General features: G+C 49.2%; 2 protein-coding genes and 1 long non-coding RNA gene across 26 annotated transcripts; 1 reads left to right on the top strand and 2 right to left on the bottom strand.

Moving 5' to 3' along the window:
* Window positions 1–1,536: 1,536 nt before the first annotated feature.
* On the bottom strand, window positions 1,537–14,045 carry LOC144337085 (uncharacterized). Its single transcript, XM_077979908.1, has 4 exons — window positions 14,021–14,045; window positions 12,859–12,922; window positions 5,668–8,073; window positions 1,537–1,752 (listed from the first exon to the last, which is right to left on the bottom strand). Exons 1-3 carry the CDS (start codon window positions 14,043–14,045, stop codon window positions 7,293–7,295), a joined length of 870 nt encoding a protein of 289 aa, XP_077836034.1. The 3' UTR covers window positions 1,537–1,752; window positions 5,668–7,292.
* On the top strand, window positions 7,059–21,928 carry C19H19orf12 (chromosome 19 C19orf12 homolog). 24 transcript variants are annotated; one of them, XM_077978034.1, is made up of 6 exons: window positions 7,840–7,994; window positions 10,465–10,568; window positions 10,942–11,062; window positions 14,871–15,040; window positions 17,592–17,681; window positions 19,809–21,928. In XM_077978034.1, the coding sequence occupies exons 4-6, from the start codon at window positions 14,881–14,883 to the stop codon at window positions 20,072–20,074; spliced, it is 516 nt and encodes a 171-aa protein (XP_077834160.1). In that variant the 5' UTR covers window positions 7,840–7,994; window positions 10,465–10,568; window positions 10,942–11,062; window positions 14,871–14,880; the 3' UTR covers window positions 20,075–21,928. The 24 variants fall into 24 exon arrangements, with proteins under 24 accessions (XP_077834172.1, XP_077834168.1, XP_028695822.1 ...); XM_077978033.1 differs by having other exon boundaries at window positions 10,162–10,568; XM_077978035.1 differs by having other exon boundaries at window positions 7,840–8,000.
* Window positions 16,069–16,984, bottom strand: LOC144336783 (uncharacterized). The gene is made up of 2 exons (XR_013409105.1): window positions 16,864–16,984; window positions 16,069–16,726 (listed from the first exon to the last, which is right to left on the bottom strand). It is a non-coding gene; the product is annotated as an uncharacterized LOC144336783 (long non-coding RNA).
* Window positions 21,929–24,371: the final 2,443 nt, after the last annotated feature.

Below are 24,371 nucleotides of genomic sequence, written 5' to 3'. Positions count from 1 at the left end.
GCTTCCCTGCCTTCCAAAGGCACTCTACACTCAGTGCAAATGCCCCCACCTTCAGGGCCCTCTGCAGTCTCCCCATCTCTGCCAGCCTTGGGTTAAGGGAAGAACAGAGGCTGGAAGACCAAGAGCCCTGGATTTCTGTTCTGATTCTGTTACTGACAGTGTGACCAAGGGCAGGTCCCTTCCTCTCTCTATTTTCAGGGTAGCCTAAGAAATCCTCTGAGAACTGGAGGAGCTCTGTCTAATCTAAGACTGTGACTGGGGAACCTCGATTCTTCGCAGGGTCCAGGACCTGCCGCTCCATCAGCAGTTCCAGACTCTGAGCCTGGGAGCGCGCATTACCAGGAACATGGAGACAGGGTGGCTACACATGAAGGTGGGTTCTGATGAGGCTAGACTGCTGTGGGCAGATATTCTGCGACTTCTCGGAGACCTGAATCCTTTCATTGTGGAAAAGTCAACTGGGCCAAAAGCTGGACCTGATGTTCAAGATTTGAGGGTCACCCTTCCCCACGGGTGGGGTTTTCTTGGAAGGGAAGACCTTCACTGTTGGAGTCAGCAAACCCACTCCTGAATCCCAGCTCTGCCTCTAGCAGCTGGGGTTTCTGCAGCGTCTGATTTAACTAAGAAAATCTCCAGCCCCCTGCTCTTCGAGGTGGAGCTACCACCTGAAATAGGATATGACCTAGCCTGAATGCACCTAGAAGTTTCAGCTCCCCTGTTTTCATGATCACTAGTATTAGTGTTTCATGATCACTAGTATTTACCTTCTCAAAATATAGTTTATCGGCCAGGTGCGGTGGCTCATGCCTGTAATCCCAGCACTTTGGGAGGCCAAGGCGGGTGTATCACTTGAGGGCAAATCGCTTGAGGTCAGGAGTTCAAGATCAGCCTGGCCAACATGGCGAAACCCCCCGTCTCTACTAAAAATACAAAAATTAGCCAGAAATGGCTTGTACTTGGGAGGCAGAGGTTGCAGTGAGCCAAGACTGCGCCACTGCATTCCAGCCTGGGTGACAGAGTGAGACTTCGTCTAAAAAAATAAAAAATAAAAAGTTAGCCAGGCATGGTGGTACACACCTGTAGTCCCAGCTACTAGGGAGGCTGAGGCAAGAGAATTGCTTGAACCTGGGAGGCAGAGGTCGCAGTGAGCCGAGACTGCACCACTGCACTCCAGCCTGGGAGACAAAGTGAGACTCTGTCTCAAAAAATATTAATACCAGGGTTATGGAGATCGTTTCAGCAATAATGAAATAAATTTTGCAGATATATAGAGACAATCTAGGTGACATTATTTTTAAACTTGTGTGCACCACAGGCTAACAAACAAACAGATACCAAGGGTGGCTTCATTTATGTACACTGGAGCGAAAGAGAACGTTCTGCTAAAGAACAAAATCTCAAACAGACCAAAGCTCCAATAGAAGAAAAGACTAACCACCCCCACCCCAAATTCAAAGCTGCCTTAAAGTAAAACTAGTGGGAGAAAGAATTTCCATCCTCTGAGCAATTTGAAATAAAAACTTCAGAATCATAATAGTGACTCTACCATAACTTTCTGTAATAAAACATCTATTATAACAGATATGGCAATACAATAAAAGTCCTATTGTTCCAGAAACTCTATTATAACTGAAACAGGATAATTATAGAAATACTTGCGTGAGAATTGCATGTTCAACAGAACCATTGAAAAATCATTCTTCTCAGACTGAAAATAAGTCTTCCAGGCACAGAAGAACTCTTCAGTGAGATCTGAAATGCAAGACAAGGTGGAATTTTTTTTTTTTTTTAAGTCTTTTATAGCAGCGTGACCTTCTAAAGTCTCGTCAGGGCCATCTGTAAACTTATCCAAGGCCTCACCAGCATCCAACTCTGAGTTCCACACTTTATTTGGAATACTAACATCTATGAGTAGATTTTTAAGTAGGGCATCTCTTTATAGTCTTTCAATAGACAGATTTTAGGGTGAATCTTGGCTCTATCGAGTTCATTTGTAAATTCTAACGTAGAATTTTTAGCTTTTTAGAACAGTTGACCTCTGGAACATTTTGTAGAAATCCCATCCTGTGTGGAAGGCATTGCTGGTACTACCACCCTCCCTGTTTTTTAGTTTACAAAGCACCTTTCAGGTTTTTTTTTTCCTCTTTGAGTTCTCACAATAATCCCAGGTTGTTGAGAGCAGGGATTCTCATCCTGCTTTTGTATTTGAGGAAATTAAGGATTATCTGTTTGGGAGCAGGGACTGGGGGGATTTATCTGGAAGCTGTGTTTGCAGCATAAGCACGCTTTTTTCACTTAGTTTGTCTATTTTTTCCCCCCCTGTGGCTTTGGAGAAACTGATGAGAATTAGTGAGGAACCAGAGGGCCTGCAAGCCCTCTGTGACAAGTAGGGCTTGTCACCACTACTGACTTTTAGTGTTCCATCTTGGGTAACCTGGTACTTGAAAGGTTGGGAACCTGTAAGAAATTCACTGAGTGATGATGGTGGCTGAGGGACTGAGGGAGGGAGCTGGGAGGAAATAATAATAATAATGACAATGATGATAACACACATTCAACATGACAGCAAATATGCAGAGTGGTGCTAAATGGTGACTAAAGGGACATGATAACCATCTACAAATATTTGAAGGATGTAAACACCAAGGAAGAAGATGAATTAATTATTTAAAAGAACAGTGATGAAGCCTGGGAGGAGATCATTACCAGTCCCCAAGCCACCTTGTCCTTCCACAGCCCTTTCAGGATTAAGCTCTCCCAAGACCGAAGGGAGGTGGCAGGATGGTTCCCCTGCACACAACAGTCTTGACATAGGCATGGCCCAAGGCTGTTATTATTTTTTTGAGACAGGATCTCACTCTGTCGCCCAGCCAAAGTGCAGCATTACTATCACAGCTCACTACAGCCTCAGTCTCCTGGGTCAAGCCATCCTTCCACCTCAGCCTCCCAAGTAGCTGGGACTACAGACGCATGCCACCATGCCCGACTAATTTTAATGTTTTGTAAAGATGAGGTATTGCTATGTTGCCCAGGCTGGTCTTGAACTCCTAGTCTGAAGTAATTCTACCACCTTGACTTCCCAAAGTGCTGGAATTACACTCGTGAGCCACCGCGCCTAACCCGAGCTGTTATTTTTATTTTTTGAGACGAGGTCTCGCTCTGTCACCCAGGCTGGTGTGCGGAGTACAGTGGTGCCATCTCAGCTTACTGCAACCTCCGCCTCCCAGATTCAAGCGATTCTCCTGCCTCAGCTTCCCGAGTAGCTGAGACTACAGGCGTGCGACAGCACACCCAGCTAATTTTTGTATTTTTAGAAGAGACGGGATTTCATCATGTTGGCCAGAATGGTCTCGATCTCTTGAACTCGTGATCCGCCTGCCTCAGCCTCCTGAAGTGCTGGGATTACAGGCATGAGCCACCACGCTCAGCCCAAGGCTGTTATTTTTATTGTGCCATGGGTGGACATGTATGTACTATACACATGCTCAGATTATAATAATCACAGCTGGCATCTGGTGAATACTTCGTGCTAGGGTTTGCATGTTTCCTTTAAAACTCATATTGAAAGTCAATGGCCATTGTGGTTATATATATATATATATATTTTTATTTATTATATATTATATATTTATTTTATTATATATTATATATAATTATATATTATATATAATTTATAATAATATATATAATATGTAATAAGATATAGAGAGCCCTTAATTAAAAGCCCTCCCTAATAACTTCATTTTAACTTGATTACATCTGCAAAGACCCTATTTCCAAATAAGGTCACATTCCCAGTGATGGGGTTAGGACTTCAACACATCTTTATACAATTCAAACCTTAATACCAGCTGTCTTTATCTGTTTTCTACTGCTATAAGAATTATATATAATTCTTAAGATAAGAATTATATATAATTCTTAAGATAAGAATTATATATAATATATTATATTATATTGCCCAAATTTATATATTATATGTTATATATCACATATATGTCATATATCACATATATGTTATACATCACATATATAATATATATCACATAATATATAACATGTTATATATTATATTATATAATGTTACATATAACATGTTATATATTATATGTTATATATAACATGTTATATATAATTATATTATATATAATACAACATGTTATATAAAATATATAACATAATGTTATATAATATATACATTATATATAATATGTTATATATTATATAACATATAAGATATTATATGCTCTCTCTATATATATATTTTGAGATGGAATCTCACTCTGTTACCCAGGCTGTGGTGCAATGGCGCTTTCTTGGTTCACTGCAACCTCCGCCTCCAGAGTTCAAAAGATTCTCCTGCCTCAGCCTCCTGAGTAGGCAGGATTACAGGCATGTGCCTCCATGGCCAGCTAATTTTTTAATTTTTAATAGAGATGGGGTTTTGCCATGTTGGCCTGGCTGGTCTCAAAGTCCTGACCTCAGGTGATCTGCTGGCCTTGGCCTCCCAAATTGCTAGGAGAACCTTTCAGCAGTCGTGAAGTCATGAGGGCTTTGCCCTCATGCATGGATTAATGCTGTGATCACAGAAGTGGGCTCTTGATAAAGGGATTAGGGCAGCCCTCTTCCCTCTCTCATGCTCCCTCTTTATGTGATACCTTCTGCCATCTTATCATGTAACAAGAAGGCCCACACCAGATGTGTCCGCTGGATCTTGGAACTTCCAGCCTCCAGAACTATGAGCCAAATAAATATATTCTCTTTAAAAATTACTCAGTCAGTGGCATTCTGTTATAGCAGCAGAAAACAGATTAAGACAGCTGGTATTAAGGTTTGAATTGTATAAAGATGTGTTGAAGTCCTAACCCCATCACTGGGAACGTGACCTTATTTGGAAATAGGGTCTTTGCAGATGTAATCAAGTTAAAATGAAGTTATTAGGGAGGGCTCTTAATCCAATATGACTATTAGAAGAGAGAAGTTTGGGCTGGGTGCAGTAGCTCACGCCTATAATCCCAACACTTTGGGAGGCTAAGGTGGGCGGATCACCTGAGGTCAGGAGTTCGAGACCAGCCTTACCAACATGGTGAAACCCTGTCTCTACTGAAAACATAAAAATTAGCTAGGCATGGTGGTGCACACCTGTAATCCCAGCTATTCGGGTGACTAAGGCATGAGAATCACTTGAACCCGGGAGGTGGGGGTTGCAGTGAGCTGAGATTACACCACTATACTCCAGCCTAGGCAACAGAGGAGACTCCTGTCTCAGAATAACAACCAAAAGAAACAACAAAAGAAGCTACAGGGTTTTTGGGTGTGGCCCACATGGTGGATCATCCAGCCCTGGTCTAGGTAGGTGGCTTTAACCTGAAGGAGCCATGGAATTTTTAGGAGCTGGTGTACTCAGCCTTGGGAGAAAGTGAGGGCATAGAACGCTGGCCTCAGGGGCCCCGTCTGAGTTTTGACTCTGGCTGGCTGTGTGAACACCACCTAGCACCCTAGGGCATCACTGGGCCCATCGGCAAGACAGTGTTTTGTCAAGGTGGGGATAGAACTGGATTTCCCACTACCTTGGGCCCACGAGGCTCATATTTGGGACTTTGGAGAAGCCGCTCATTTTCACATTCTGTAATGTAAACAAGAATAATCTAGATTCATACATATTACCTCCTTTTATGTTCAGAACAATCCTATAGGATAAGCACTACTCTTGTTGCCATTTCCCAGATGAGGAAACTGAGGCACGGAGACGTGGAAGAACTTTCCCTCGGTCACTGTAAGCAGCCTAAAGCATCGCTGTGTGCTGGGCCAGTGTCATTTCTGCGCCATCATGGTCACCCCACTGCACGCCTTGCTTACTGTGCAGGAGGCCCCAGCTGCCTTTAGGAGCATGAGGCACCGTGTGCTCCATCTCTGGGGTTCAGAGTGTGCGGTCATGTTATGCCTGTATTCGTATCAGAATGAGGCCCAGGAGGCTGATGGGTTGCAGACTTGCATGCAATGGCGCGATCTCGGCGCACTGCAACCTCCATCTCCCGGGTCCAAGCGATTCTCCTGCCTCAACCTCCCGAGTAGCTGGGACTACAGGCGTGCACCACCATGTCTGGCTCATTTTTCCATGTTTAGTGCAGATGGGGTTTCACCATGTTGCCCAGGCTGGTCTCAAAGTCCTGGCCTCAGGTGATCTGCCCGCCTCGGCCTCCCAAAGTGCTGTGATTACAGGTGTGAGCCACCGCGCTCGGCTGCATGAACTTCTTACATGCGTGCCTTCTCTGGAGGGCCTGGACTTTGAAGCTTCTTTCACTCCCAGCATCTTTCGCTGCTCGGGCCCTCTCCCCACTATCTCTGGGGGAGGAGTCTGCAGGCCAGTTCTGCAATGTGCCGCCAGAGGGAGCTGCCTGCAGAGAAACGGGAGCGCCGCACTCAGGTCCCAGGAAGGCAGCAGGCTGAGTTCCCCTGGCCTCAGTTCACTTTCCTTCTTGAAGGTCACCCAAACTCAAGCAAAAGCTCTGATTCAGGAATAAATGGCGTTGTTTTACCCCAGCCAAGGCCTGGGGAAGCTTGCTATTAACAGCCTTTGTTCCATTCTTTTAAGAATGGAAAAGGGTCCGTCCTCTGGGTGCCCACAGCACCCTGGAAAGCAGGCAGAGTGCTGGTCACAGACAGAGGCTTTGAGCTACCGAGACCCCGGCTGGAGTCTGGGCCCTGAAATTTTCTAACCAGGGTGGCCTTGGGCAGAGCAGCCTGTGTTTAGAGCTTCCCGTCTGTAATACAGCAATGACAACCATGCCTGCTTTGCAGGGTTCCTGTTAGGATTAATTCTCTATAGAGAGCCCCCCAGAAGCCGCTTTTGGATTTGAGATGTTTCAAGACCAGACCTTGCATGACAAGAGTGGGGACAGCTTTCCATAGGTCTCAATACAGTAGTATTCCTGGGCAGTTCTGCAACCCCAGCCTCATGCCCTTTGCACCTTCCTAAGAGGCTGCCTAGCCTCAGCTTTGGCCCCCATCCAAGAATCCTAGGAGCAAAGGCAGTTCTTTTCCTTTTTTCTTTTTTTAAGAGACGGTCTCACTCTGTCTCCCAGACTGGAGTGCAGGGGTGCAATCATGGTTCACTGCAGCCTCGAACTCCCGGGCTCAAGCAATCCTCCTGCTTCAGCTTCCCAAAATGCTGAGATCACAGGTATGAGTCACCCACCCGGCCTAACTTTTATTATTATTTGTAGAGATGGGATGTCACTGTGTTGCCCACGCTCGGACTGCTGGGCTCAAGCAATCCTCCCTCCTCAGCCTCACTGGCAGCTGGAATTACGGTCCCGCCTAGCCTGCTTCTCCTTGTGCAACCCCCAGACCCAGAGGCTCCAGAGCAGCTCTGGAACAGCGGAAATCTGGCTTCGGCCCACACATTCACCAAATATTGACACAGCACCCTTGACCTCCAGATGCCCCTGAGCTCTCTTCCGCGCCCAGACTGCGGGGAGGAAGGGGTCCTCCAGGCCAAAGGGAGGGAGGTCTCCGGGAGGTCCCCGCGGTCCTGGAGGCAGGTGCGCGGGGCCCGGATCTGATCGTGCGTGCGCAAGGGAGAAGGGCAGGGCTGGGCCTGCGGGAGCGCGGCCTTGCAGTCCCCGGGACTCCTCTCCGGGCGCCTCGTCTCGGTGCTTCACCCGTAACCCAAGCCAGGGCCCCGGTGTCAGCGGCGGGGTGGGCCGGGACCGGGGAGGGGGTGCCCAGCCGCGACCCCTGGGTCCCCCTAAGGCCGTGCGCAACTCGTAGCCAGAAGCCGGCCCGGCGCGTGGCTTCCCGGAAGGCCCGGCGCAGCCGGAAGGCGGGAGGCAGGGCGGGGCCAGCGCCGGGGCCGCCACCAAGGCCTGCGCGACCCTCCGCGGGGCCGGGGCCGGGGCCGGGGAGCCGGGCGGGGAGCCGGGGGCCAACCAGGCCCGGTCCGCAGCCGCCTCTGATCGCCGAGCGCGCCCCGCAGGCCTCGGCTCCCCCAGGTAAAGGTGCGCCCGGAGCCGGGGCGGGGCGCCTTCCAGGCCGCGCCCCGCGAGGGGAGGGGGCACCCCAAGAACAGGCCTGGAGGCCCGGGAGCGTCTAGGGGTCGCGGGGGGGGTCCCCGCCCTGCCAGGAGCCCGGCCCTCCCAGTGCCGGGATGGACACTGTTATTGTAGTCATTGTCCCTATGGAGAAACTGAGGCATGGAGAGGCTGAAGTGACACAAGTAAGCAGCAGAGCTGGGACTAGAGTCCCAGGCCCTGGCTTGGTGTCACCCAGTAGTGGCGTAGGCGTGGGTGTGGTGGGTGGGGGTGGGGTGCGAGTGGTGGACGTGGTGGGAGTGGGTGAGGTTGGGTGGGGTGGTGGGTGGAGTGGGGGATGTGGGTTTGGCGGGGGTGGGGTGGAGGATGTGATGGGTGGGGGGCGGAGAAGGCGGGGGTGGGGTGCAGAATGTGATGGGTAGCCGTGGGGTAGAGAGGTGGTGGCTGGTGGGGCAGGGGCGGGGCTGGGGGTGGGGTACTAGGTATTATAAATATGAAGTGGATCCTGACAGGACACCTGTGGGGCAGCAGAGCTGGCTGAGCCATATGGGAAGAAGATCTGGGCGCTAGTTTAGATTTGGTCAGGAAGGGCCATTAATGATTTAGGAGGTGAGATTAGTTTTGGGGGTGACAGGTAGTTTGTTGAGTTTGTCTGTTTGTGACAGTCTTGCTCTGTTGTCCAGGCTGGAGTGCAATGGCGCGATCTCGGTTCACGGCAACCTCCACCTCCCGGGTTTAAACGATTCTCCTGCCTCAGCCTCTCGAGTAACTGGGATTACAGACACCCGCCCCCACACCCGGCTAATTTCTTTTTTTTTTTGAGACAGAGTCTCGCTCTGTTACCCAGGCTGGAGTGCAGTGGCGCCATCTCAGCTCACTGCAACTTCCACCTCCCTCGTTCAAGCAATTCCCCTGCCTCTGAGCCTCCTGAGTAGCTGGGATTACAGGCGACACCACCATGCCTGGCTATTTTTTTTTTTTTTTTTTTAGTAGAGACGGGGTTTCACCATCTTGGCCGGGCTAGTCTCAAACTCCTGACCTTGTGATCCACCTGCCTCGGCCTTCTACAGTGCTGGGATTACAGACGTGAGCCACCGCGCCTGACCAATTTTTGTATTTTTTAGTAGAGTTGGGGTTTCACCATCTTGAAATAGCACCTGTAGTTCCAGCTACTCAGGAGGCCCAGGCTGAAGAATTGCTTGAGGCCAGTTCCCGACCAGCCTAGGCAACATAGGGAGACTGCGTTTCTAGGGAGAAAAAAAAATGCAGGAAGGAAGGGGGGAGGGAAAGATGGAAAGAAAGAGAACGAAAGAGAGAGAAAGAGAAAGGAAAAGAAGGAAAGAAAAGAAAAGGAAAGAAAGAAAGGAAAGGAAAGAGAGAGAGAAAGAGAAAGAAAGAAATAGGGATACTTGGAGAAGCTTTGAAGTGACCTGTTTATGGATCAAGTAGGTAGGTAAGGTGCATGCTGCCAGGAGGGGCTGGGGTAGAGAGGGCAGGGCCCTGCTGTATGGGGGTGGGCAGCGGATGGCCCCTGCTCAGCCCTGGCCTCCATTGCTACACAGAATGGCAGGTCCAATGTGATCTGGTCTTCTGGTTTTTCAGGAGAAATCAGGAATCAGAGGTGCACGCAAAATCTCCTGATTTTAAAATATTGGCAACTAATTTGTTTTTAAAAAACAACTATGAGCTAATCTAAAAATGTTTGCTAGTGGGATCCACCTACTGCCTTTGCGCTGGGGTATGGAGAGGTGGGAGGTCAATGTTGACAAGAGCCAGACCTAATTTTTTGTTAAAGAACAGGGTACTTGGAGTAGAGAGAGTCTTCCTCTCCCTCATCTCTTACAATCTGGTCCAAACTCAGAAAGCTAGGCTGCTGTCGGTGGGATGGGCTTGTCTCCATCTTTCTGTACCTCTCAGAGCAGCCTGGGCACCTGCAAGAAAGCGGGGCTTCAAGTTGTCATTTGCCTTCCCTGTGGCTGGCAGATGGGCTTCCTGTGATCAGGGCCTGGTATGTGGGCAAATCTGAGTGTGAAATAGGTGTGATACAGTGGAGAGGGGGGAGCCACACTCCCACCCCCTGAGGTCTGTCCCCATCCTCCCTCCTCACCCACTTCCCTGTCATTTACAGACAAAGACAGTCTTGCGGTGGGAGAAGGAGCAGGGTGGGCTTCCCTCTCAATCTGGCGAGCCTGGAGAATTCAGGAAGCTGAGCTTTTTAGCAAGGGCTCAGGAGGTGGAGTTACTAACCTTTCTTCCTCAACAAGAGCCTGTTAATGCTCTAACTTCTGAAATGATGATTGCAAATAAATTAAACCTTGGATGGAGTCAGCCACAACGTCTCTACCCATGGTGCAGAGCTATTACAACGCAGTGACTTCCTCCACCTGCCCTCACACACGCAGTGATAGCTGCTGGCCCTCCCATTCTGCAGAGCCCTGGGCTTGTGTCTCAGTGAAACCTGCCTCATTGTCTGAGATGTCACGGAAGTTCTTGGTCTCACGGCCAAGGAAATCAAGGACGCAGACACTCCAGAGGGTAGGTTAGAGGAGAAGTTTAATAAACGAAATAAAGAAAGCTCTCTGGATCAGAGAGGGGTCCCAGAAAGATGGGCTGCCATTTTACAGTGAAATGCAAGGGTTTTTATAGACAAGCTGGTGGGAGGGGTGCTTCATTTACATAAGGTGTGAATTTCTGAGTCCTCCACCCCACCCTTTCTAGTGCACATGCCGGCTTCTTAGCCTGAGTTACTACTACTCCATGTTGCTTATTTCTTTACTGTGCATGTATGAAAAAAGGTTGGGGGGCGGGGGGGTAGAACACTCCAAGATGGACATGCCTGGTCCAGGGTAGCTCTTCTTATCCGTGCCATGCAAGCCTCTGTGTCTGAGTATTTCTTTGTTTTTTTGAGACGGAGTCTTGCTCTGCTGCCAGGCTGGAGTGCAGTGGCGTGATCTCGGCTCACTGCAACCTCTGCCTTCCGGGTTCAAGCGATTCTCCTGCCTCAGCCTCCCGAGTAGCTGGGATTACAGGTGAGCACCACCACACCTGGTTAATTTTTGTATTTTTTTTAGTAGAGACGGGATTTCACCATGTTGGCCAGGATGGTCTCAGTCTGTTGACCTCGTGATCCGCCCACCTTGGCCTCCCAAAATGCTGGGATTAGAGGCATGAGCCACCGTGCCCAGCTGTGTCTGAGTATTTATAAGTAGGGAGAGGACTGTGCATACTGGGGCCCACCGTATGTCTGTATGTCACACAGGGGACCCGTTTCTGTATTAGAGCTTGCCTTCCTTATCTGTGTTTTCTGAAAGGGAAACAACCTCTTAGGCTGCTTTGTGTTAGAAGGGAATTCTGCCAAGGACCCTTGCCCTAACTATTTGCCTAATTGATTGCTCTCTCTCCTCTCACATTGATGCCGGCCTGGCTGGGCCAGGTAGGGTTGGAAGTAGCATTTTTGCAAGGACATCTCTTGAGCCTCTTAAAGTCAAGTCATTCGGAGCAGGTCGGAAGCTAGGTTTTTTTTTTGGGGTAGCCAGTAGAGCTAAAGTGTTTATGTATCTGTTTCCTGCCTGCCTTCTTTCCACCTCTACATGCATTTTCTTGCTGTGCAGAAACTGTTTTGAGAGTGCAGACCCAAAACACCACTCCCCAAACTGCAGAAAACCTGTTGTGGGAGTGGTGTCCAGGCACTGACCTGGAAGCCGGTCTTGCAGACCAAGCATGGCAGGGCTCGGGGTCTTCACACCCTGGGAAAGGGAGGTTCCTTGCAGCCTCCAAAGGGGCCTTCCCTTTTTCCAATATAATTGACAGATGAAAAGCTGGATATAAACCAGAACTAAGCTCAAAGGTGATTAGATGTTTTACACCAGGATTTTGAGCTTTTTGTAAGATTTTACTGTAAAATTATTTTCTTTGGTTACCTTAATATGTACTTGAAATATATCTCATTTTGTGCTGGACGTGGTGGCTCAACGCCTGTAATCCTAGCACTTTGAGAGGCCAAGGCAGGCAGATCACCTGAGGTCAGGAGTTCTAGACCAGCCTGGCCAACATGGTGAAACCCCATCTCTACTAAAAATACAAAAATTAGCTAGGTGTGGTGGTGCATGTCTGTAATCCCAGCTATTCGGGAGGCTGAGGCAGGAGAATCGCTTGAACCTGGGAGGTGGAGGCTGCAGTGAGCCAAGATCGTGCCACTACACTGCAGCCTAGGTGACCTAGGTGACGGAGCAGGCTCTGTCTCAAAAAAAAATAAAAATAAAAATATCTTTGTCAATATCTCTATCTATCTATGTCATTCTGTTTCAGGACCATGGTGACTGGATAAATCAGGTTCTGCCTTCTGTCTCCGCATTTCCGAGTGGCTTCTGCCTGTTCAGTCGGGACGCTGTTATAATGCCATTTTATCGTTTAGACATTTGTGTGTAAACAAATCTTGACACTGGAATAGTGGAAGGGGGTTCTCCTCTGGGGAGAAGGAGGAGGCATTTGACCTGTCAGCAAGCAAAGGAGCTGGGCAGGACCTGGAAACCAGGAGACCAGGTTTTGGGAGACCCAGAGCACAGGGTAGTCAGAGCAGGGACCCACAGGCCTGAGTGCTCCCCCAGTCCCTTATATGAGCAGGGCTTACAAGGCCTGCCCTCCCACTGCCTCTTATACTTCACGGGGCCAAAAAGACATATCTAGGGGTGCTTGTTTGCAGTTTCTGAATTGGAAGACTGAGTAACGAATGTCAGAGTCCTGGGGTTTGCCCTCTTGGGGTCTTGCTGCCCACAGTGAGATCAGAGGAGCACTCTGGGGGCTTGTTGGACATGCAGAATCTTACCCTCCCATACTGGCTGCATCTAACAAGGTTTTCAGTGATTCCTGTGCACTTGTGGAGAACAGGTCTAATGTGTACCAAAGGGGAAAAAGAAGGGAAATGGACAGGGGCAGGAGCGCAGGATGCTCTCCTGGGACTGCAGAGAAGTTCTGAGAACCTGACTTTGTGGTCTTCTCATGGATTCATGGGTTTGTTCTCTGGGCTCAAAATTATATCCTAGGATTGGGAGAGCAATTGTACAGTAGGGACTCCTGCTTCTGGATCTTCCTTGGGTCAGAAAAGCACACATGTCTGGGTGTGGTGGCCCATGCCTGTAATCCCAGCACTCTGGGAGGCTGAGGCAGGAAGATTGCTTGAGCTCAGGAAGTCAAGACCAGGCCGGGCAACACTGCGAGACCCTGTCTGTATGAAAACAAAAAATTAACTGAGCGTGGTGTTGCATGCCTTTAGCCCCCGCTACTCAGGAGACTGAGGTGGGAGGATCACTGTAGCCCAAGAGTTCAAGGCTGCAGTGAGCCATGATCGCACCACTGCACACCAGCTTGGGCAACAAGAGATACTGTCTCTGAAAAAACAAACAAACAAACAAAAAACCCTCATATAACATATAACCCAAAGATATTAAGGTCAAATGTAGTGGCTCACGCCTGTAATCCTAACACTTTGAGAGGCTAAGGCAGGATCCCTTAAGCCCAGGAGTTCAAGACCAGCCTGGGCAACATAGTAGGCATTTCTACTAAGAATAAAAATAAAATTAGCTGGGCGTGGTGATTGCACACCTGTAGTCCCATCTACTCAGGAGGCTGAGGTGGGAGGATCGCTTGAGCCCAAGAGGTCAAGGCTGCAGTGAGTTGTGATTGTGCCACTGCACTCCAGCCTGGGCAACAAAGCAAGACCCCATCTCAAAAAACAAAAAAAGATAATAAACAATAGAATCTATCCATAACTTCCTCAGTCGAGTTGCTGTAGCACCTGTTTCAATATTTCCACCTAGAATGAAATGGGAAGTGCCGGTGAGAAAGGGAAGTACTGCTGGAGCGTTGGGCTCAGCCAGAGCTCTGAGGAGATCCCCCAACTCGTGGCCCCTTTGATTTTCTCAGCCCTTGGGCTCTCTAGAGCCCATCCCTCCCTGCTCTGGCTCCAGCGTGGCACACGTTTTCCCTACCCTGGAGGATTGTGCTAAAGGTCATTGTGCCGAAGGTCCACTTGCCCGTCCATCTTTCTGTCCATACATATCGCAAAGCCTGGGAATGCTTTCATGTATTTTATTCTGCAGTTGCTTTGTCTCCCTGCTTTGTCTTGTCCCTGCTTTTAGTGTCCCATGGGTACAACTGTGTTGACTTTTAAGAGCAGTTGCTTAAGGCAGCCCAGTGTGTGCGTTAGTAACAGTGTTCGTTCAGAGCCATCCTGGGTCGGGAGCCTGCAGGCTTCCAGACTTATGCCAGGCGCTTCCTGCCCATCCTGCTGGCACCATCTGAGAGTCCAGCCTACAGGGACTGTCTCGGTCTTAGAAGGAAGGTATCTGATCCTCTGCTCAGGGCCCACCGGAGGTGAGTTCCCGTGTAGTCACAGAGTCCCATCCCTTCCCCGGCTCTGGCTTGGCCTCAGCTCAGATGCCTCATGCCAGGATTTCCCGGTCTCTGCTGGACTTTGTGTGCAGGGCATTCCCCGGGCCAGTGCAAAGGCCACTGATACCAGAAGGGTCAGACCACCTCCCTCGTGATGAACCAGCAGAACATGTGGCCGGGTTGCTCCTTAATCTGTCCTAAGTCAGAAGTTAATCAGAGGGCAAATAAGACCTTTCACCCACTCAGCCGCTGCTGTTTGCTTATTCACTAACTGCCGCCTGCCCTGTCTGTGGGAACTTTCCACCGTCTGGATGCTGTCTCATACAGGCGCTTGGAGCTGCTGTGCTCTCCTGAAAAGGGGGACCCTTCCTTACAACTCTAGGAACTAGAGTGGCATTAATACTCTTACGCTCATTAAAACTGTCCCTCTGAACTTCTCCCTTGAAGGCCCGCCACGATGACCATCATGGTGGAGGACATCATGAAGCTGCTGTGCTCCCTTTCTGGGGAGAGGAAGATGAAGGCGGCTGTCAAACACTCTGGGAAGGGTGCCCTGGTCACAGGGGCCGTGGCCTTCGTCGGGGGTTTGGTGGGCGGCCCGCCGGGACTCGCTGTTGGTAAGTGCAGGTGTCTCACAGAGACAGCCAGCCTCGGGGATGTCATAAAAGGGCTGTTGAAACACAGGGAGAAGGCCAGGCGCGGTGGCTCACACCTGTAATCCCAGGACTTTGGGAGGCGGAGGCGGGTGGATCACCTGAGGTCAGGAGTTCGAGACCAGCCTGGCCAACATGGTGAAACGCTGTCTCTACTAAAAATACAAAAAATAGCTGGGCGTGGTGGCGCATGCCTATAATCCCAGCTACTCGGGAGGCTGAGGCAGGAGAATCGCTTAAACCCGGGAGGCAAAAGTTGCGGTGAACCAAGATCGTGCCATTGCACTCCAGCCTGGGCGACAGAACGAGATTCCATCTCAGAAAAGGAAAAAAGAAAATAAACACAGGGAGAAATGAACTCGTACAAGTGGTGGCATGCATCTCGTGGGAGGAGTTGGTGGAGTTAAGTTTGCCTCTGAGAAATGTTCTTTGCAGATATAATTCGTCCGTTGGAAATGCAAGCTTCTGTGTGAATGTCTCAGAAGTGTGGGGCACTCTTGAAAATGGCATCTGTGTCATTTGGGCCTAGAGGCACCTTTTCCCCAGTGCTAGGATCCCCGAATAAGTATCAGAGCAGCAGGCCTCTGAAGATCCCAGGGTGTCCTGGGTCCCATGGTGGCCTCCCTCACCCTGATCATGACTGCAAGGTCCCTGCAGAAAGGAAACCGGGGAGGAGGCTGGGAGGGGCCATGCACCTTCTCAGCACATGCGGTGTGGCCATTTCATGTGAGCGGGCTCGTTCTGAGAGAGCTCCCCTGTTCTGAAAGAGACTACCCAAAGAACGGCCTTTCACCCCTAGAGGGCCTGCCCACCTCTACCACCTGCTTTTTTTCTTTCTTTTTTGAGACGGAGTCTCACTCTGTCGCCCAGACTGGAGTGCAGTGGCATGATCTCGGCTCACTGCAACCTCTGCCTTGCGGGTTCAAGTGATTCTCCTGCCTCAGCCTCTTGAGTAGCTGGGACTACAGGTGTGCGCCACCACACCCAGCTAATTTTTGTATTTTTAGTAGAGACGGAGTTTTGCCCTGTTGGCCAGGCTGGTCTCAAACTCCTGGCCACAAATGATCCACCCGCCTTGGCCTCCCAAAGTGCTAGGATTACAGGCATGAGCCACTGTGCCTGGCCATTTACCACCTGCTTTTATTTGAAAATCAATTTCTGGCAATGAATGAAAGTTTGGCTCATTTTTCCACTGTTCCTTGCAGCTAGGATGAAGTGACTTTCTTTGGCTTGGGGAAGGAAGAATTCCTGTGTCCTGAGCCTCAGAAGGTCTACCTGCCCTGGGGCTGTGGCTCAAACCATAGATGGAGTCAGAGAGCTGACCCTCCTTCAGACCTGAGCTGGGCAGGGGCCAAGCAAGGCCTCCTGGTGGCTTCTAGGTGGCTTCAGGGACCTGCTTCTGTTTAACAGGGATTCTTATGATGACTGCATTTGTCACATCGGGCATGGCAGATATGTGCCACATGCCTGCTTTGTGCTGGCCAGCCTGAGCTGGGGACACAGGGCCTGGAGAGCTTACCATCTGGTGGAGATCCCTGCTGTGTGGCCCGTAGTCTCCATGCTCACAGGCGGGAGAGAGAAGCGCTTTTCTGCTGAGGTTGCCTTCCGTTCTCCAGCTCGCTGGTGGGGTTCCTGCTCTGTTCTTCCCTTCTGTAGTGGGATTGACATTCAAGGACATTTCGTTAAGCTGAGGCTCACATTGGGGAGAAAAATAAATATGTGGGTGGCCCCAGACCTTCCCTCTCCATATTTTCCTTTCCAAACCCCATGAATTAGTGAGGCCTGACTTCAGCATCTTGCCATCTGAGAAGGAACCGGAGATGGGGGAGACAGGACCGTTTCCTTCTTCCTCTATGACACTCTGCATCTGTGCCCCCACCTCCATCAGTGCTCAGGAGAAGGCTTTGGGGATCATTTTATCATGTAGCTGTGCCCAGCTGCTATTTTGGGAGCACATATTTTATTCAGATTGAGTAAAAGCTGGTGGAGAACAGGATGTCCACTAAGAGAGCCCGGGGGGATTCACTGCTTCCAGCCCCTGTTCACGGGCGGGAGCATCATTTTACCCTGAAAACAAAGGAATTTTCTCCTCTCCAAAGAGCCAGTAATTTGCTGGTCGATATTCCTGGCGACTTTTTGCATTAAGTGCTGCTCTAAATCAAATATTGATGTTCTCATAAAGGTTTAGTGCACATGAGTGCAACTCTTGTCGACTCTGAGCATTTCACTGGTGTCGTGGGGAAAAGTTCAGTAAAACTTGTAAATTAGCTGGCTCTCCCTCCTCAGAATGTACCTTTCTTTTGCAGAGGAGAGGAACGCTGTCTGCATGTCGCATTCAGCCTCTGGGTTATGGGGCTGGCCCCAGCTGCATACCCGGGGTGGTGTCTGCTCCAGAGGCCTCGGTGCTTGGCTTCCAGAAGCAGCAAGCACTGGTTTTGCTTCCAGCCAGCCAGTGGGTTCTCTCTGGCCTGGGCTGCATTTTTGAAAGAAACTTTTCATTTCGCAATAATGTTAGGTTTACAGAGAAGTCGCGAAGATAGTACAAAGGATTCCCGTATGTCCTCCAAACCCAGTTTTGGTTCTCCTGGCGTTCACGTATATTACGGTATGTTTGTCAAAGCTAAAACCAGCTGGGTGCAGTGGCTCATGCCTCTGTAGTCTCAGCACTTTGGGAGGCTTGAGGCTGAAAGATCACTTGAGCCCAGCAGTTTGAGACCAGACTGGGCAACATAATGAGACCCTGTCTCTACAAAAAATAAAAAAAAAAATTAGCCAGGCATGGTGGTGCAAGCCTGTAATCCCAGCTACTTGGGAGGCCAAGGTGGGAGGATTGCTTCTGTGTGTTGGGCCTCAGAAGGTCTATGCGGTTCAAGGCTTGGTTGGCCCAGACAGTAGGCTGGGATGAAATCAGAGCCTGCCAGCCATCCGACCTCAGCAGAGGAGGGGCCAGGTAAGGCCCACCCGCCCCCTCACTCTTCTTAGTTCCTCCCTGGCTCTTGGAGGCACTTGACTTTGGACCCCTTCCCTAGGGCACCTTCCCTTCCTCCGCACCATATCCTGCACGTGGCCTCTTCAGGTAGAACTTTCCATGGATACAAGGTCTTTAAGTCCCAGAATAGCATGACCTAACCTTGGCAATGAGTTTACATTTAAAAATATTGTTTCTGCCCTTTTAGGGTGGCAGAAGGAGAAATAGTAAACTACCTTAGATTTGTTGTTTATTTTTATTTTTTATTTTTTTGAGATGGAGTCTCACTCTGTTGCCCGGGCTGGAGTGCAGTGGTGCAATATCGGCTCACTGCAACCTCTGCCTCCCAGGTTCAAGTGTTTTCCTGCCTCAGCCTCCTGAGTAGCTGGGATTACAGGCGCCCACCACGATGCCTGGCTAATTTTTTGTATTTTTAGTAGAGACGGGATTTCACCATGTTGGCCAGGATGGTCTCGAACTCCTGACCTCGTGATTTGCCCACCTCAGCCTCTCAAAGTGCTGAGATTACAGGCATGAGCCACTGCACCCGGCCAGATTTGTTATTTATCATTGTACAACTTGGAGGGGTTCTATGAAAAGCACTGCTTCAAGAGGAAAGAGCCTCCTTATCTGTCCCCAGGCCCTTTAACCACGTGGGCTCACAGGATATTTCGTAAGTTCAGGGGCAAGGAGCTTATCAGCTGCCTAGTGGAGGAAATTCAGTCTCACCACTGAGATGGTTTTGTTTTTGAAGACAGGGTCTCGTTCTGTCTTCAGTGCAATGGTTGGAGTGCAGTGGTGTGATCTCGGCTCACTGCAACCTCCACCTCCCAGGTTCAAGTGATTCTCCTGCCTCAGCTTCTGAGTAGCTGGAATTACAGGTGTGCGCCACCACGCCCAGGTAATTTTTGTATTTTTAGTAGAGATGGTGTTTCACCATATCGACCATGCTGGTCTCAAAACTCCTGACCTCAGGTGATCTACCTGCCTTGGCCTCCCAAAGCGCTGGTATTACAGGCATGAGCCACTGCACCCAGCCCGAGATGGTTTCTCTTGAAAATGCATTTGTGGCTGGTCACAGTGGCTCACGCCTGTAATCCCAGCACTGTGGGGGCCTGAAGTAGGCAGATCATCTGAGGTCAGGAGTTCAAGACCAGCCTGGCCAACGTGGTGAAACCCAGTCTCTACTAAAAATACAAAAATTAGCCAGGTGTGATGGTGTGCACCTGTAATCCCAGCTACTCAGGAGGCTGAGGTGGGAGAATGGCTTGAACCCGGGAGTCAGAGGTTGCAGTGAGCCGAGATCATGTCATTGCACTCCACCCTGGGCAACAGAACGAGGCTCGGTCTAAAAAAAAAAGAAAAAAAAAAAGAAAATACGTTTGTTTCTCAGCCTTCTCCTTTGTGATGAGAAAGGGATTTTTGCAGTAAGCCCAGGAACCTCCATCAGGTCATGAAGAAGATCTTAGTGGGCCCAGCACTGAGGTGGGAGATGGGGCAGGCAGGCATCATTTTGCATCCCTAAAAATGTGGAGCTTAGGGAATGTGTGTTGGGTGTCAATTATCTGAGCCAAATGGACAGAAGACTGTATAAACCTTTGCCCTCTACGCTGGCTGGCGGAGCAGGCGTGGCACCAAGCCCGCTCTGGCTCGCTCATGAATGCGCCTGCTCATGGTAATGGTGATGTGTGCTCAGTGGGAACTTAAGAAAGGCCATCGCTTATGAATAAGACCCCACTAATTGAACGATTCCTTGTTTTCTAGGGGGGGCTGTCGGGGGGCTGTTAGGTGCCTGGATGACAAGTGGACAGTTTAAGCCAATTCCTCAAATCCTAATGGAGCTGCCCCCTGCCGAGCAACAGAAGCTCTTTAAGGAAGCCATGGCCATCATCAGGCACCTAGAGTGGACGGATGCCGTGCAGCTGACCGCGCTGGTCATGGGCAGCAAGGCCCTGCAGCAGCAGCTGCTGGCCATGCTGGTGAACTACATCACCAAGGAGCTGCGGGCCGAGATCCAGTACGATGACTAGGCCGCGCCTCCGGGGAGGTGGGGGGCCCCTTTAGATGACTCTGTGACTCTGAAGAGGTGGCTTGGGAGTTGGGAGAAGCCCAGTGGATGCCCCTGGGGAATCTCCACGTTGTCAGTGTATTACTAGCAACGTCCTGCTGGAGAGGCCACCGCCGTGCAGTGTCACGTTCAGAAATTACTTAAGAAGCAGCGTGTGTTGGTGGCATGTGCACTGGTGTGCCATGACAGCCCTCTGACTGCCCGCCGGTGAAGAGTAAAGGCCTGCCTGCCGCAGGCTTTGGAGGCATCTGCTGAGTCCTCTCACCCACACGGGTCTGGGGAAGTGATCATGCTCAGCGACGGTCTGACGGCACCTCATCCTCCCCTAGGGGCCTTTTCATCTTGGGAGATGACCCCGCTTCCAAGCACCTGCTGCAGTACTGGATCCCACGCCCCCGTAGGCCCCGGGGTCTCAGGGCCTTGGAGCAGCCCATGCTGGAATCACGTTTACCTCCTAGTGCAACCCTCCACTACCCAGGGACTGCTGAATTGCCCCGTGGAGGGGACGGGCGGCCTGCTGAGTGAAGCCTCAAATACCAAGTGGACCTGACCTCACCCCCCACTAGGCTGCACACCTAGACTCGCCCTGCCAGGGCCTCACTCTTCCCATCTGAAAAGTCATGGTAGTTCTTGAGGTTTATTTCTCAAATGAAATATTTTTAGTAAAAAGTACAGGCATATCTCGGAAATGTTGTGGGTTCAGTTCCAGACCACTTCAGGAAAGCCAACATCACAGTAAAGCAAGGAAACACATTTTTTTGGTTTCCCAGTGCATATAAAAGTCATGTTTACTCTATATTGCAGTCCATTAAATGTGCAATAACATTATGTTTAAAAAATGTACAACCCTTAATTTAAAAATATTTATTGTTCAGAATGCTGATACAGAGACACAAAGTGAGCACACGGCTGTTGGAAAATGGTGCCAAATAGACTTGCCTGATGCCGGGCTGCTACAAACTTTCAATTAAAAAAAAAAAACACAGGCGAGGCGCGGTGACTCACTCCTGTAATCCCAGTACTTTGGGGGGCTGAGGCGGACGGATCATGAGGTCAGGAGATCCGAGACCATCCTGGCTAACATAGTGAAACCCCGTCTCTACTAAAAAAAACAAAAAATCATCTGGGCGTGGTGGTGCTCACCTGTAGTCTCAGCTACTTGGGAGACTGAGGCAGGAGAATTGCTTGAACCCGGGAGGCAGAGGTTACAGTGAGCCAAGATGGAGCCACTGCACTCCAGCCTGGGTGACAGAGTGAGACTCTGTCTCCAAAATAAAAACAAAAACAAACAGTATCCATGAGGCATCGTAGAATGAGGTATGCCTGTATTGCTCTTACTGAAGTGGTGTGATATAAACCATCTCTAAGAAATGTTTCTCCCCTGAAGATTTCCCCAGAACAATCAGCTTTCCATAACTGTGGACTCAACATCTGGATCCAACCAGCCTCGGATAGAAAATATTTGAAAAAAAAATTGCGTCTGTACTGAACACATACAGACCTTTTTTTCCTTGCCATTATTCCCTAAACGATATGGTTTAGCATACATAGCATTTATAGTGTATTGGTATTGTAAGAAATCTAGAGATGATTTAAATTATACAGGAAGGTGTGCATAGGTTATAAGCAAACACTATGCCATTGCCCATCAGGGACTTGAGCATCCTCAGATGTTAGTGCCGGAGGGTTGGGGTTGCAGTCCTGGAACCCATCCCCCATGGATACTGAGGCATAGCTGTACTGTGTGTTTTCACTTTGCTTTCAGAACTACAACTTGAGTGTGATCGATTACAATAAATGTTTTTCTAAAAAGTCATTTTCCCACATATTATGTGTAAGGTATCTCTAACATTCAAAGTCTTACAAATGGAACGGGAGGGAAGGTACCACATTTGTGGCTTTAAAGAATGCAAGAGTAGGTCAGGAGAGGTGGCTCATGCTTGTAATCCCAGCGCTTTTGGGGGCCACAGTGGGAGGATCACTGGAGGCCAAGAGTTTGAAACTACCCTGGGCAATATAGTGAGACCTCCATCTCTACAAAAAAATGTTATTTCTTGGTCCCCAGGTCCTGGGGCAGGGCAGGGACTTGGGGCTCTCAGCCCCTGGAGGCTCAGAGGGAGGCACTTCTGAGGCCCCGCTTAGAGGAAAGCTCGGTATCTTGGCACCTCCATGTGTGTAAGGACTTCAGGGTGAATTATAACCCATGGTGATTAAGGAAGGGCCAAGCCTTTCTCTTGCAGAGCGATTGCTCTTCCGCTGGCCTTGTCTAGCACAAATCAGGTGCCCTAGCACAAGCCACACTCCTGGAGTTAATGAAGCCACTTTAATCATTTTTGTACCACTTAAGTTGATGGGGCACAGGGTAGGATTGGGAAGGAGGGGTTGTCTGTCTATGAAAACTGAGTGTGGCCTTTCTTGTTGAACTGATCATTCCTGCTCTTCCCGCAAATAAGTCCTTCATACGGTCCCTGGAACTGAAAGTGGGAAATCAGAGCATGGCCCCTCCCAATTTTGTGTAGCTTTAGTGGGCTCTAAAGTTGCCCTGTTTTTAGTGTAAAGGAAAAGACATTGATTTGCAGATAGCACGAGAATGAAACGTCAACAAAGATGTTTGGTTCAGTGCTTCAAAGTTGGGGGACACTTTTTCCACGTTGAACAAATGCCAACTTCTCCAGTTGCTTACAGCAAATCCTCCTGGAACAATCAGGGCTGGAATCGAGTTCCCTTTGTTAGGCGATTGGGCCCCACTCATTCGTACTCGTGCATGACGTCCTGATCTGTGTCAGGCCTAGGGGACACAGATGGTCCCAGCTCAGAGGCCCAGTGTCCTCTGCAGCCCCTCCCACAGCCTGCCCACCCCTACTGCAGGGGAAAATGCCCAGGGAGGAGATGGTTCAACTCCTGACCAGTTTTGTGTCTGATGGAGCAGGCCTTGCTGAGTGAAGACACTGGGACTAGCTGGGTCCTGGGGTGACTTGGAGGCTTTGGGCCTAAAAGGGCAGCCTGAACCTGGAGTCTCATCTCCCCCAGGAGCCGAAAACACTTTTCTTGATTTCCCTCAGGAAATCAAGCTGCTACTTCTCGGCTCCTGTGGTTTTAGTATTTATATATCTGTATCTTCTTTGTAGAAATGTATTTATTTTTGAATAAGTAATACCTGCCTGGTACAAAATTTAAAAGGTACAGGAGGGTGCAAGCTATAAAGGAAGGCCTTCTCCCACACCAACCCCAGAGGCAGCCACTATTACCAATTTCATGTGTATTCCTTTAATTCTGTTTTGAATTAAGTCTCTGAAAAGTGTTCATTTCCTTTTGTCAGTATTTCTTGCTGAAAACCTAGAAAAACCCGGAAAAGTATAATGAAATAAAAACCACAGATTCACCGCCCAGAAAACTGCTGGTAACAGATTTGGTGTCGTTCCTGCAATTGTTCTAATGCTATGTATGTATATTTCTTTTTTTTTTTTTTTTTTGAGATGGAGTCTCGCACTGTCGCCCAGGCTGGAGTGCAGTGGCACAATCTCGGTTTACTGCAAGCTCTGCCTCCTGGATTCAAGCCGTTCTCCTGCCTCAGCCTCCCGAGTAGCTGGGACTGCGGGCGCCCACCACCATGCTCGGCTAATTTTTTTTTTTTTTTTTTTTTTTTTGGTATTTTTAGTAGAGATGGGGTTTCACTGTGTTAGCCAGGATGGTCTCAATCTCCTGACCTCATGATCTGCCCATCTCAGCCTCCCAAAGTGCTGGGATTATAGGCGTAAGCCACCGCACCCAGCCTATGTATGTATGTTTCTAACGTACTTGTCTTCTTCTCCTGTATACCTCTTTGAACACCTTTATCAATGAATGTTAAATAATATTTTTGATGTAATTTTAAATTCCTTGTAAATATTTGTAATAGCTGCATAATATTCCACTGTGCCTAACCATGTGCCTGGTGTGATTTCCATTTGTGGGTTTTTACTACTGTAATGCTGAAGTATTACAGTACTCCTGTGTTAATATTTTCTTTATTGCATTCTAGTCTTTAGGATTCATTCCTCAAAGTCAAATTGCTGGATTTAAAAGTATGCAGCTTTTTTTTTTTTTTTTTTTTTTGAGACGGATTCTTGCTGTGTCGCCCAGTCTGGAGTGCAGTGGTGTGATCTCAGCCCACTGCAACCTCTGCCTCCTGGGTTCAAATGATTCTCTTGCCTCAACCTTCCAAGTACCCGAGATTACAGGTGCCTGCCACCACGCCTGGCTAATTTGTGTATTTTTTA

Source organism: Macaca mulatta, chromosome 19 (genome assembly GCF_049350105.2).
Source record: "Macaca mulatta isolate MMU2019108-1 chromosome 19, T2T-MMU8v2.0, whole genome shotgun sequence".
NCBI lineage: Eukaryota > Metazoa > Chordata > Mammalia > Primates > Cercopithecidae > Macaca > Macaca mulatta.
Note: the sequence above shows the minus strand (reverse complement) of the source record. Positions and strands in the feature narration are given on the sequence as shown.

Coding starts and splice junctions, on each gene's coding strand:
- C19H19orf12 (XM_077978042.1), top strand. CDS start 14,881: ATGACCATCATGGTGGAGGACATCATGAAGCTGCTGTGCTCCCTTTCT. Junction 15,041..17,591: donor CCCGCCGGGACTCGCTGTTG/GTAAGTGCAGGT, acceptor CAATAATGTTAG/GTTTACAGAGAAGTCGCGAA. Junction 17,682..19,808: donor TGGCGTTCACGTATATTACG/GTATGTTTGTCA, acceptor CTTGTTTTCTAG/GGGGGGCTGTCGGGGGGCTG.
- LOC144337085 (XM_077979908.1), bottom strand. CDS start 14,045: ATGACCTTTAGCACAATCCTCCAGG. Junction 12,923..14,020: donor CTTTAGCACAATCCTCCAGG/GTAGGGAAAACG, acceptor GGTACACATTAG/ACCTGTTCTCCACAAGTGCA. Junction 8,074..12,858: donor GATGCAGCCAGTATGGGAGG/GTAAGATTCTGC, acceptor CCGGGCCTCCAG/GCCTGTTCTTGGGGTGCCCC.